Source organism: Solanum dulcamara, chromosome 4 (assembly GCF_947179165.1).
Source record: "Solanum dulcamara chromosome 4, daSolDulc1.2, whole genome shotgun sequence".
NCBI lineage: Eukaryota > Viridiplantae > Streptophyta > Magnoliopsida > Solanales > Solanaceae > Solanum > Solanum dulcamara.
Window position 1 is genome coordinate 24,763,472 of NC_077240.1, and position 14,000 is coordinate 24,777,471.

The window sequence follows — 14,000 nt, forward strand, 5'->3', positions numbered from 1 at the left end:
ATTATGGATAGAATGACCAAATCAGCCGACTCCTTGACTATTAAGTCTACATATTCAGCAGAGGATTATGTAAGGTTATATATTTGAAGATAGTCAGATTGCACGGAATTTCCTTGTCCATCATCTCAGACAGAGGTATTAATTCACTACATAATTTTGGAAGTCGTTCCAGAAAGGTTTGGGTTCGAAGGTGAATCTTAGTACCAATTTTCACCCGCAGACAGATGGCTAGGCAAAGCATACAATTCAGACCCTATATGTTAAGAGCATGTGTTATCAACTTCAAAGGTAATTGGGATGACCACTTGCCACTTATGGAGTTTTCTTATAACAACAGCTTTCATTCGAGCATTCAGATAGCTCCATATGAGGCTCTTTATGGGAGGAGATGTACATCACTGATTGGTTGGTCTGAGATTGGTAAAGCTAGATTGATAGGGCCAGATTTAGTCATCAAGCTATGGAGAAGATAAAGATCATTCAGCAAAGGTTGAAGACTCACAAAGTCAATAGAAGTCTTATACTGATATTAGGAGAAGAAACTTGGGGTTTGAGGTAAATGATTGGGTATATTTTAAAGTTTCACCCATAAAAGGAGTTGTAAGGTTTGGGAAGAAAGGGAAGCTGAGTTTGTGTTACATTGCCCATATCAAATTATCAAGAGAGTTGGCAATGTCACCTATGAGTTAGAGCTCCCACCAGAGTTAGACATCGTTCACCCAGTATTCTACATCTCCATGCTTAAGAAGTGTTTGGGAGATCTTTCACTCATTGTTCCTACAAAAAAAACATTGGGGTGAAGGATGGGTTGTCCTATGAAGAGGTTCCTGTTCAGATTCTTGATGGTCAGGTCCATAAATTGAGAACCAAAGAGGTCACTTTAGTCAAAGTTCTATGGTGAAATCAGTTTGTTGAAGAGGATACAAGGGAAGCTGAAGAAGATATGAAGGCTAAATACCCTCATCTATTCGTGCCTTCTAATAATAATATTGATAGTAAAATTCCTTTTTCCTATATTTGAGTTGATGTTCTCTCCGAGTTTGAGTATATGATATGTATTCTTGAGTTCGAGTAAATGATTGATTAAATGTTTGAGTGTATGAGTATTTGAGTTCTTGATTTCTATTTATGCCTTGAGTGAGCTCTAAGCTTGGTCATCATTTGAGGATGAATAATCTCAAGGGGGAGATATTGTAACACCCTTGAAGTTCTTACCCGAAACTAACTCTAAAAAGATCAAAAAATTTGAAGTTACAGACCAAGGCCCATTCACAGACCATGGTAAGAACCACGAGCCGTGAAGAGAGTTGTGGAGTAGAGGCCCAGTTGGAAATTTCCCAAGGGAGGGTCCACAGACCGTGGTGGTTACCATGAGTCATGGAGTTCATCCGTGAACACCTCCCTAAGTCAAAACTCCCTCACCATTCACGGAATCCTCCACGAGCCGTGGAAATCTCCACAGGCCATGAAGGTGTTCCGTGGACCTGAACCTTAAGGAGCTCTTTTATAGTACCTTATCATACCCAAAAGGATTTTTTTTCCTCTCATTAGAACGTAGAACTTTTTAGAGAAGAGATTAGAGAGGAGAAAAGAGCTAGGGCTCAAGGTTTTCAAGCGAGGTCTTTGATTTTTGGTGAGATAATCTTCATTCCAGGAACGTAAGGATCAATAAGTTAGACTGAGTTCATCCATGTGCCCTACATCTTCTTTCAGTTAAGATTAAGTTTGAGTTTGAGTTTCAATCCCATTAAATTGAGTTCTTGAGTTTTCTATGTAATTTCATGATTTGAGTTCTTGAATTCGTTGTTCATGACTTCATTCACATGAACTCTAGTTGAATTGATGATCATTATATTAAATGTATCTATTTGGAGCTGATGAGAATGGTTTTCATGCATTAAACCACATATGATTCTAAATTGAGTATATGTATTCTTGATTGAGTTTTGAACGAGCATGATTCTTGAATGAAAATAAGTTGAATCTGAGAAGTCTTTAAAAAAAGTTAATATTATTATTTTAACATGAGCATTTTTGAGTATAAATAAATATTTTGAGATAGAGTTTTGAGGAGATATGAATGAGTTTGAAAGCATGTTTTAAATGAAAGAGTTGATGATTGAGATGAGGTTGAGCTTGATAAGAGTTCAAGAGATGATTTGATTATAATAAATTGATTAAGCATATGAGCATATTGAGTCTTTTGGGAGTAGCATTAAACACCGATTTGGGAAAGAGTAAATAACAACTCAAACCCCATAAACTACATAGCTAGCGTAGGATAGAGGCTATACCCCTTTAGTTCCAAAAAAAAGGACTTTGATTGATTGTAGATCCAATGAGGTTGATCGTCCCTTACCCTGGCAAGGTATTGGACGGCTGCGGCAATGACAGTACAAAGCGTTATATTATCACTAGCTCATAAGTGATGGTTGTCAGTTAGAGAAACTCTCTAATAGTAAGTGTCATAATTCTTACAGAGTTGTTTATTGAGTCTATTTTCAAAGCACTGTTATTTTTTAAACTGCATGCTTATTAGTTGAGTCGATTTCATAGTTGAGTCCCTTGAGTTGAGTTGCATGAGGTTGAGTATTATTGATCATATTTCCATCCAGCTATTTTACATACTCGTAAATTACATGTATTGATGTCATCTCGCCTGCATTTTTTCATGATGCAGATACAGGTGATAGAGGTCCTCAACAGGCGCATCGTTGAAGACTAGTTTCAGTCCAGCTTTTTGTGAGACCTTCCTGCGTCCGGAGGATTCCATGTTATTTCTTTCATTTTCCTTTTCTTTTCAATAGTCATTTGAGATAGCCTTGGACTTGTCTTGGCACCTTTCTATTACTGATGTTAGAGGCTTTATAGACAGAGTCAGAGTGGAGATATAGCGGTTCTTTCAGAGTCTTTTTTTAAAATATACTCTCCTTATTGAGTTTATGACATTGAGTTATATTATATTTTGAGTATTTTAACGTTATTATTTATCTATTGAGGAGATGCTGTGTTGCCCACTTGGTTCCTTTTACCCATAAGTTGAGTCTTCCGCAGAGCGATTTAATGAATGATCAGACTAAGTAGTTCTCTTGGGGCCAACAATGGTCTCCGAGTGTCAGTCACGTCTAGGATACCCTCTCAGGGCGTAACAGCAACAGGTTCATTGTATGCAATTGATAACAAATAATCATTTCATTAGGTTCATTCCATCTTTTTCTAGTCACATACATGAAGGCAATACTAAGGATGCAGTTAACAGGCATACATAACACGTACGGGAAAGTAAACCATCACCTCCTCGAAACCAAGCCTAAATACTCTTAAGGAACTTGAGCTTTCCCTTTCCGGAGTCTCTTGGCTTTATTCTTGGTCTAAAACAAATAAGGAACACAAGTAATCAATGAACAATGGCCTAAATTATCCGGATTATATCAAAATAGTAACCATTGGCCAAGTTCATGATACCCAACTAGGATTTTTTCCACCATTAAATTCAGGCCAAGAAACCCCCTCCCTCCGGATAATTACCATGGATTCTAGGTTGTAAAAATCAAAATAAAATTTGGGGAAGTATTTAACTTACCTTTAGTGCGAGAATTGGTGGAAAACTGAAAAGGATAGCCATAGATCGTCCTCTTTCTCTCCAAAATGAAAATGCCGAAAGAATGATGTTTTTGGAACTTTTACCGATAAAACCCACGTCTAGCCCGTTATAGCGAGACCATCCCGCCGTAGCGGCCCTCGCCATAGAGAGTTAATCCCATCGTGGTGGGTTGTACAGAATCAAAAGCTCGAAATTTGTGTTTCAAACCCCCATTCCACAACACATTCTTAAACCTTGACGTTCTGACACCACTCTTTCACACCAAGATCAATTCCAGGAGTTCTGCTCCCCCAAATTCGATTCCGTAAAGCCGTAAAAACTCCTTAGTGTCTTGGCTATCAACTCAAATTATCAAAATCATAATTAATCCTCCATCCATTACCGAATTACCCCAGACCTCATTTAACTCAGATTTCGTCCAAGTCTGGCCTAGGCTCGAAATTTTCAAGTTACTACTCAGGAATTTTCTGGACAAATTCCTCTCCCATTGGCTTATCCATAGCGACGGAAACAGATCGTACAAACATAAATTAAAATATATTTTAATTTGTTGAATTTCACGAATTACTATAGTCAAGACTTCTCATGCTATTTTCTTTCTCGAGACTGTCAAGTTTTAACGTTTTATACAAATTCTTAACAAACAATTTTAGAATGTGAATAATAATAGGCCAAACAATAAAACGCTTAATTAATTTGTGCAATTGTTAATTTATTAGATTTTTCACTCGATCCCAATTTTTTGATCATAAACAAATAGTTGTGAAGAGCATAAACAATCAAGATTATCATTTTTATATTTTAAAATCATATAATTAAAGAGTTTAGTGTATTTCTAATAAGAAATATCGTGATTGCTTGCAATTTTATGACGACTCTAATGGAGGTGATTTATCAAAAACTCATGGATTAACAATTGTTGTTGATAATGAGGTTAGTCTATTGAAGCATTTTAATTATATATTATGACTTGAACTCTTAATATTAATGTAGTGGTCTTTTAAAAAATATGCATACATAGTAAGTATATAATATAATTATTGCGTGTTAATTAAGTGAAAGTAAAGGATCTACATTTGAGTTTTTAGTGTTTAGATTAAGGAGCCTTAACTTTAGTTTGCGAAGAGATAAAAATATGTTATATTTACTTTGACAGACACTAATGAAAATTCGTTGAGTTTAGTTAAGAAGTTGAACAAGAAATTACAAGTCATTCGATCAAAACTCCGCAATCTGTAGAATCGCACTTGCTTACATCATCGTCGAGGTTATTACGCCTTACATGCTTAAAAATAATTAAGCTTAATTTATTATCATATTTTGAATTTTATTTTTTTCTTAATTTGTGTTGTTGTTAATTATTTTGATACTTTAATTTATAATAGGGCAATTGATGTTTTAAAAAAAAAAAACATCCACACTAGCACTAGTAAAAGCAACTATGCGATCAGAAGGGAGCAGTAGAGTCATCCCTAGAAGAGACAATGACGTTCTAAAATAAAGAGAAAGAGAAAAACAAAGGGGTCTGTATTGTCCAAAAGAAAGCAATCTGCTCCATGAGTGTCTTGATTAATTCTTCGAATTGGAAAGCTATAATTATATCTTATGCTCTTAATTTAATTTTCGAAGAAATTGTTAGCTGTTTTGTTTGTTTTGGCGAACAATTTTTTCTATTTCTCAATTTTTGACTATATCTTTTATATGATTTTAAAAATCATGACTGAGTTAGAGTTTAAATTTATGAATTTTGAATCATAACAATTTTTTATTGAATAACTTTGGATGGATTAATGATATATATTAAGTGAAATTCTTCAATAAACGAACATAGAGTTTGTGCCATAAAATTATTGTGTTATCTTAAACTCGTAAGTTGAAGTGCAAATTCACTTTTGTATGGAATCATCATATGATATAAAAAAAACTATCATTAGATGGAGTTTCAACAAGTATTTTGACATTTATAAAGTAGCAATTTGCGTTTAGCCTTATTATTATAAGTAACGTGTGAAAAATTAATTGTTTCAAAAAAAAATTGCATCAAATTATAAAAAATGACATGTAGCTAGACACTTTATGGGAAACAATTGCCCCATGAATGTTTATATACTAATATACTTTTTCAACATCAGTTCAGAGTTTATGTAATAACATTTTTTTTCTCTACATGTAGATTCTACAGTACAACAACTAAATAGTTTTTAGGCCTCAACTCCCAAAATTGTCAAGGAGAAGGCAGACATGCATGCATGAACATACAGTTGCTAGATTCGGATTAGAAAACACAAAAGAAAGAAATACTTTATTCAACATACTTATATAAAAGATTAGAATATTTAAGTTGATTTATTATCAGAAAAATATTTCTTATAGCTAAGGGTGTATTTTGTTATACTCCACCTGTTTCCATCTATATGTTTCAATCTATAACAATTTTTTATTATAAAAAATAATATGTGTTACGTGACAGAACACGTATAAAACTGCAGATTATTATTTAACACAAATTTGAGCGTGACCTTTTAAGGGTTATATATTTCACTTTTAAAATATTTAGGGGGAGAGGTTAATAAGACCCATGAAGTATAGTTATATAATTGAAAATTAGCTAAAAAAAATTGGAGGAGGTATTTGACTATTTCCTCCTAAATTAATTAATATTTACTTCCAAAAATGATTATTCATAAAAATAAAATAAAAATATATATACTCAATTATGTGTGTTTGGTACGCAGAAAAATGGCTTTCATGCAAAATGTGTTTCTAGAAAATGTTTTGTTAGAAAATATACTTACTTTCTAAAGTTGGATAAGCAAATAATAAAATGTTATTCTAAAATCATTTATATGTAATCTAGCAAAATACTATGTGGACGAGATGAGGTAGGAAGTGTAATCTAGCAAAATACTATGTGGACAAGATGAGGTAGGAAGTGAGGGTGGATCGAAAAAAAAAATTAAATTTACAATGTTACCTATATAATTTATTTTTCTACTTTTTAAATTTAAAAAGAAAAATTACACCTAATAGACCAATTGTAAAACTATTTATCCAAATTAGACTCAATCCAAATTATTTATCCTTAATAGACTCATGACCCAAAATATTTACAATCTTATTCTACTTTTTTTTTCTTTTAATTTCGCACATGACGTCAGAGTATAATATACTCTAATGGTATCAAGCAATTTCGCTGAAGTACTGTCTCTTCCTTCTTAATACCATCAGAGTATATTTATACTATGATGGTATCAAACGTGTATTTATGTCAGTGCCCCTTCCTTTGTTCTTCTTTGATACCATCAGAGTATATTATACTTTGATAATATCAAGTTATTTATCAAACAATTTCTTCTTAATACCATTAAAGTATAATATATTCTGATGGTATGAAGAAGAAATAGACAATTTTTCAGCGAAACTGCTTGATACCATGAAAATATATTACATGATATCAAATGCGTGAAATAATTAAAAAAAAGGGGTATGAAAGTAATGAATATCAAAAGTAAATAATTATTTTTTTGGGTATAACAATAATTATCCTAATTTAAAAAGTCATTTATTTTCACGGAAAAATATTTTGAAGAACATCTTCCACAAACAATTGAACAGTGAATTTTGATCAGAGTAGAGGAGGTCTCTCAATTAGGGTTTAATGATGACGGGCAAAATCCAAGAAATGGAGGAGGATGTTATAGGAGAGGAGAAGTCAATTATGGAATATTTGAGGAAACAAGTCCCCGATTGGGACGATGAAGTGAAGTGCAATGCGAGGTTTAAGGCATTCAGCGGTCAGAGAACTGATTGGGAACCCCTTTATGTTTTCTGGAGGGATTTGATTCTCAATGTGGCTCGACACCTTCACATCTTCATTATTCGCCCTTCTCAGGTTTCTTCTTTTTACTTCTCCACTCTTTTTTCTATCATTTCTGATGACAAGAATTGACCCTTTTTGTGTTGTGAATGGAAGGTGACCATTTGGTTCGATAGAGGAGGCCTCGTTCCTTTGTGCCTCGATCAAGTACTGGTATGTGCCACGTTGTAAATTTTCAAATTGTGCTTTTGGAAATGTAATGCATAAAGATATGCTTGTTTAAGTTAGCTTGCGATTTTTGGTTGGGGATGGAGGGAAGGAGTACTAGGTCGCAGTGGGAGGTGGGAATTCTAGCAGTTGAACTTGAAGTTAATTAATATCCTCAAGTTTGAGTCTTTAATGTATGTTATTAATAATGTGTTAGTATTTGGAAAGTAAAGGTTTAAAGATAAAAAGTAGTGTTTTTGCATGGAATCCAAAGTATTCTCTCCAATGTCATGAAAGATTTCCTCAAGCAAGGCACACAAGTGAAGAATCTGGAGTCTCTGGAGAGGAGCTAGATTGTGTGAGTGATCATAATTGGAGATAAAAGATTGAAGAAACCCAACCTGACAATGCAAAAGATCTTCAATAAAATTATGACAAGTAGAATTAACAACAAGGTCATTTTCTGCATTACTGAAACAATAGGGAGAATGATAACTATGGAAGACTAGGGTTCCAACAACAACAACATACCCACAACATACCCAGTGTAATCCCACAAGTGGGGTTCGTAGAGGGTGGTATGTAAGAATCCTTACCCCTACCTTGTGAGGGTAGAGAGGTTTTTCTGATAGACCCTCGGCTCAAGTAAACTAGGGTTCTAACCTAGAGGCCAACTGGCCAAAAAAAAGCGACTTTTTTCCAGTTGCTACACATGGGTGGAAAGAGTTATCTAGTACATCTATTGGTGGGAGAATACAGAAATCTGGTGAAACTGTTAGGTGCGTGCAACTTGGGAATGGTCACAGAGGAGGATGGGAAGAATTTGGTGATAATAGATAAAGTTAGCTTCAGAGCTTGTGCTAGAAGAGGAAGGCTTTGCTATAGAGCATGAGTGATGTCAAGCTTTCTTTGAGACCTCTATCAAAAGGAAAAGCAGATGGTAACATTAGGAGCAGAGTGTCTGGTCAACTATGGAAAGCTCAGCTGCCTTATTGAAAGGATATTGATTCCCAATTGGAAGTTTTGATTCCTCTAATGGTGGTTATTCATCAAATCTAAGCATGGAAGTGAATGAGATCCTATAATATCCCTGAAGAAGGTTCTAATAATTTTATCACTGTCAGCTTTGATTGATTCGGGGCCTGTTTCTTTCTTTAATTTTAAGAAAAGAAAAAAGGAGAGTCTCAGCAAAGTACTTATTAAAACATCTTATATTGTAGGAAACATACTTCTTTGAAATGAAAGACATGAAGGATTATTGATTGACTTAAAGAAGATGCACACATGTGGAAGGAAGTTAGCAGCAAAAGATTATTCATTTTGCAGAATGGTGTATAAGAACCTAGGGAGATAGTTTTCCAAAAAAAAGGACCGAGGGAGATTATTCTTCATTTACTGATACTGATGAAGATGAGTAACAGGAAGCAAATTGTAGCTATAAATTAAGTGGATCTGTATCAAGACTAAATGGGACAGTGACACTGAAACTGAAATGTTACTTGCATCACTGATTTTACTTGTTAATGGAAAAAACCTATACCATGTAAATATGGAAAGATTCATGTATCCCTGTAATTAGGTAATTAGGAGATTTTGCAGGAATGCAATTATTTCCTTCATTTCTTTCCTCATTTATATTTCTTGTCAAGGTTATTTAAACCCTAATGGCTTAAGGGAATAATCAAGCAACCTCTTCCCGAAGTCTCTTCTTCTATTCTTGTTTCACATTATCTATGTTTGACCACTTAGAACTACTGATATGAACATGGAATAATTGTATTAATGCCTGATTGAGATTGGAATCAATTAAGCAAGCTCACTAAAATGCAAATTCGAAAGAGCTGATAAGAAGGTTAACATAGGAAGAGCAAGAAAGAACAGAAAAGAAGTTTTCACTCTACAAAGGAAACCAGGAAATGAGGCTTGTCTCGGACTGTTGCATGAAGTTGGATGGAGGAATGAAGTTCACGATAAATTAGATGAACATAATAAAAGGTTTGTTTGCTGTAAGGATAAAAGGGATCTTTCATTAGTCGATGTAGGTTTTTTCGTCTTATTTTAGTATACTCTGTTGTAGGTGGGTTTTACCATGCCTTTTGTTCTTTCTGATACAATCTCTTTTGCAGTAAATATATCAAAGTTATATTAATTGAACAGTGTCATTAATCATCAAAAGAGATTGTAAGCAAATTATCTTAAAATCTAATAAGTTGAATCAGTGTTACCAATTTTAAATGTGAAGTTTAAAGATTTACGCTGGAATTAAATTTTTTCCTGCCCCATGCATTTGTATGTCCACACAATGCATCAGCCAGAAGCATGACGATACTATTCTTTACATAGCTTGAAATGAATGCTGCTGGTGAACTATTGCGGAATGTGGGAGTAGCTGATCCAGCTAGTGGTTGGGTTTCTCAAATTTTGCGGAGAGTAGTAAATTTGGGAGGTGTGCTGAGACCTTCTACTCAAGAAAAGCTTGCTGAAGACTATTACATAATTCCTGTGTTACTGAAGGTAATTGTTTTGTGTTTCCTAAAATAATCATTGATATTATTCATCTTTATGTACCAGATTTGGAGGGGATTCATCAATATAAAACTGATCATATCTACAAGCCCGAGTGAAAGTAGAACTGTTAATTAGAAAGTAAATAGGATAGTGGAAATATGAATGGTCTTATCTCAAGCATTGCCTATCTCAGACAGTCTATGACTATCTCCTATATTCATGATGTTAAATGCCTTCTTTGTTCTTGCTTTCTTTTTGTGTTTTCATTGGTTTCTGTTTGTCTTTTCTTTTTCCCCTCCTTTCCCATGGTTTTCCTTAATTTGTTTCTTGGCTCTATTTCCTGTACTTCCCTTTTGAGATAGCCCTAGTAATCATTTCACTTTAGTTCTCTTAAATGGTTATTGGATTTTCTAATCTTTCAACCCACCACCCAAAAAAACTAAACTAGGAAAAGGCTCTTCAAGTGGTCCAAGCGTTATCTGAAAACCACTGGACAGCTTCGTGTGTAATTACATGGAGGAAGTTCCAGGAGATTTCTGGCGGATTGAAAGAAGCTCATGCAGTCTTGAATCACTTGTGTGAACACGGGAAAGCAAAGTACCTTGTAACAAACAAGGACTTAATGGAGGTAATGTTAGTTGGAATACTGTTTTCCATTTACATTTCATGTATCAATACTGTGTTTGGTTCCACAAAGGGAGCTGAAAGGGTGAATGAAAGAGAAACTCACCACTTGCCGTTGAAGGACTTGTTATCACTTATGGCTAGTTGTTTGGTACAATTGGAAGGGAAATAAAAGATACGTGCTTTTCTCTCCATTTTCGTAGTTGTATGCCACCCCTCAGTATTAACTTTCCCTCTGCTTTTACTTTCATATATAGCTAGTGAATTTCTTTTTTTTAATTATTATTTTTGTGATGAGAACAAACAGCATTCTTTTGAGTTTTTGACAAAAAGCATCTCTATTGTTTGGGTTCAAATTTAACTTCATTCCTGTAGTTTTGAGTTTTTGACAAAAAGCATACCTAATGTATTAAAGTATTAACACTTTCTAGTCCAAAACTTAACAAGTACAGTGCAATGGACGAGTTTGTATGTTGCATTGAAATAATAGATCACTAAACTATTTTACAGGACTTGTATACCTGTAGCAATCAAGAAAATTGTATATGGACATCCGGCAATCTTTATTGATTCCCATTCCATAATAATTGGTTGCTATTGTTTCTCCTTTATGATTGGGATCTAAAACTCTGGTCAGCCAAAAGTCTTGACTACTTCTTAGTACTGCCATATTTTGTTTGTTAAATCATTGGAAGCTTGGTTCACCTATCCTTGAACACTGCTAGTAATATGGATGGATGTAGTTTTTCCATACAGGGAGTGAAAGTCTCTCTTTCAGCAAGAGCACTTTCTGGTACAACAAGTCTAGATTTTGATGTGCTGCATTTGATTTGGACAGTAGAGAAACTTGAGCATCAGCTTAATGTGATAGATCTACGCTGGAAAAGGTAAGGACTATCATCCTCCATTATTAAATGCTAATACAATTGAGGAGAGTACCACCAATAAATGCTTCTGTTGTGTAAATCTCCAAAAATAATTGCTTCATCCAAAAAAGGAAAATATGAAAATAATTGTTTTTCCTGCGGCCAGAATTGGACAGGAAATGCCCAATTTTTTGACGTAGTGTTGTTGTTAAGTTCTGACTAATTATAATGGCTTTATTTGGGGCTCATTTAGACAGTACTGTTCCTCAAAGTTAACCAAAATAACTAGGATACTTGTTCTATGCACAGGTCTAGAGCATCTGCTTTAGCTTCTTTAAAACTTGGGAACAAACAGGTGGCTCTAAAGTATTCAAGAGAGATGAAGATGGCTTCTTTGAGCAGAGAAAAATGTGCAGCGCTTTTAAACCGAGTAGAGGAAGTCCTTGCAGTTATTGGTGATGCAGAAGCCTCAAAGGAGGTTGAATGATATTATATTATGTGAAACTGTGCTTGGTCTAATTCAAAATTGACAAGTTACAGATGACTTTATTAACCCTTTAAACTGATTTAGCAACTCTAAACTTAACCCTGATTAATGGCAGGTTGCTGAAGCCATTCGAATTGGCACACAGGCTATTAAGGAAAATGGGATCAATTATGACGAAGTTGAGCTGTGTCTACAGGAGCTGAACGAGTGTATTGATTCGCAGAAGCAGATTGATGAAATTCTAGGTAGTATTACACTCCGAAAGCCGTCACATTCTTACCAGATACTCCCTCCATTTCAATTTGTTTGTCTTGCTTTCCTTTTCATTCTTACCAGATACTCCCTCCATTTCAATTTGTTTGTCTTGCTTTCCTTTTTAGTCTCTTTCAAAAGAATGTATTTTTCCCTTTTGGCAACTCTTTAATTTGAACTTTACACATGGCATGTTTAAGACCATAAAATTAAATAACATTTTGGTACATTCTACATATATTTGGTTTAAGACCACAAGATTCAAAAGTTTTCTTTACTTTCGTAAACTTTGTGCCAAGTCAAAATCGGACAAACAAATTGAAACGGAGGGAGTATTAAAATTCAAGAGAGAACATATATAGTTTAACTCAATTTGTAATCGTAGTAGTGGATATTCTTATATACTATTCACTAGAAACCTATAACCAAGAATGGATCGAGCCTGTTTTTGGAAACATCTGTCCCAGTTTTTTAACTGACGGACATTGATGAACCTTCAGGTTAATATATGATCTCAACTTGGTATCAAGTCATCACTTAATATGTCCTTTGAGCGTGAAGATATTGCCTGATCAACTGATAAACTGAACATGGACATATCTCCCAATCTGATTATTGCTTGTTAAGTTTAGCTGGGTTTGTATCTGTACTAAAGCTACTAGTTTTCTGGCTCCTCCTCAGGATCAAATGGAGCAGGTGCAGAAATTGAGGATGAAGATATTGAAGAGGAGCTGAAGGAGCTAGAGCTGAATTTCGCTGAGGTACCAACTCAAAAATCCACTGGGATAGATGCTGTAGTAGCAGGAGCACAGGAAACTGCCGATGCACTGAGTGACTCTCTTTCGAAGCTTCATCTCACACACCATGCAAGGAAGGATCTGGAGGCAGAACATGCTGTAGAGTCTATGGGTGCTGTATCAAAAGATGTCAATCGTGAAGCTGTTCTATCATAGCCAATTGCATTTGATCTTGTTTTCTCCATGTTTTGTACTGTGATGGCTGGTAGTCCATGCAATAACTGATAGTGTGCTCCTTTGCTCTTCAGAGATCTGGGTATAATTGATGTGTGAAACACTGTCGATAAGACATTGGGAGTTGACAGGTCAATGATGTTGTATATTATCAAAAAGTTATACTCTTTAGTTTTTGTGTCTAGTTTTCCTTTTCAATCTAATATCCAAACGTTCTACACTATGCTTTTTTAGACGAGAAGATTATTCAAAGTGCATTTTTTGGTATGTTATACACGCAGTTTAAGATTATAAGATTAAAAGGTGTCTTTTACATTTTTAAGACCAAGATTGAAAAGTGTTTTTTTAAATATTTTTAAACATCTTGTCCTGCCAAATAAAAACACAAAATGAAATAGAAGGGATGTCATTTATGCGCAGCTAGATGAGTCTAGTTCTCCCAAAATGAAGCACTTTCCTTGGTAGTAAAAATTCCTCACGTTCTGTGCTAGACTGCTAGTTATGTACTAGCTAAGATTTCTGTTGCAACAGTGAAATTTTTTTTATGAGGTGCATGGATATTTTCTTGCACGAATTATTTTTACACTCATCTTCCTTGACTGGTAAAGTTGTTGTGTGATCAAGAGGGTTCAGGCTCGAGCTCTGGAAATAAACACTGACAAAA

The 14,000-nt window shown here is 34.7% G+C and overlaps 1 protein-coding gene across 1 annotated transcript; it reads left to right on the plus strand.

Moving 5' to 3' along the window:
- Positions 1 to 7,171: 7,171 nt before the first annotated feature.
- LOC129887066 (uncharacterized) lies at positions 7,172 to 13,571 on the plus strand. The gene is made up of 8 exons (XM_055962019.1): positions 7,172 to 7,496; positions 7,578 to 7,634; positions 9,972 to 10,142; positions 10,585 to 10,764; positions 11,517 to 11,647; positions 11,936 to 12,104; positions 12,229 to 12,358; positions 13,047 to 13,571. The coding sequence occupies exons 1-8, from the start codon at positions 7,263 to 7,265 to the stop codon at positions 13,316 to 13,318; spliced, it is 1,344 nt and encodes a 447-aa protein (XP_055817994.1). The 5' UTR covers positions 7,172 to 7,262; the 3' UTR covers positions 13,319 to 13,571.
- Positions 13,572 to 14,000: the final 429 nt, after the last annotated feature.

What these genes read in the sequence shown, in the direction of transcription:
- LOC129887066 (XM_055962019.1), top strand. Translation starts at nt 7,263, where the DNA reads ATGATGACGGGCAAAATCCAAGAAATGGAGGAGGATGTTATAGGAGAG. An exon ending in TAATTCCTGTGTTACTGAAG is followed by an intron (nt 10,143 to 10,584) that starts GTAATTGTTTTG and finishes AAACTAAACTAG; the next exon opens with GAAAAGGCTCTTCAAGTGGT. An exon ending in ATGCAGAAGCCTCAAAGGAG is followed by an intron (nt 12,105 to 12,228) that starts GTTGAATGATAT and finishes GATTAATGGCAG; the next exon opens with GTTGCTGAAGCCATTCGAAT.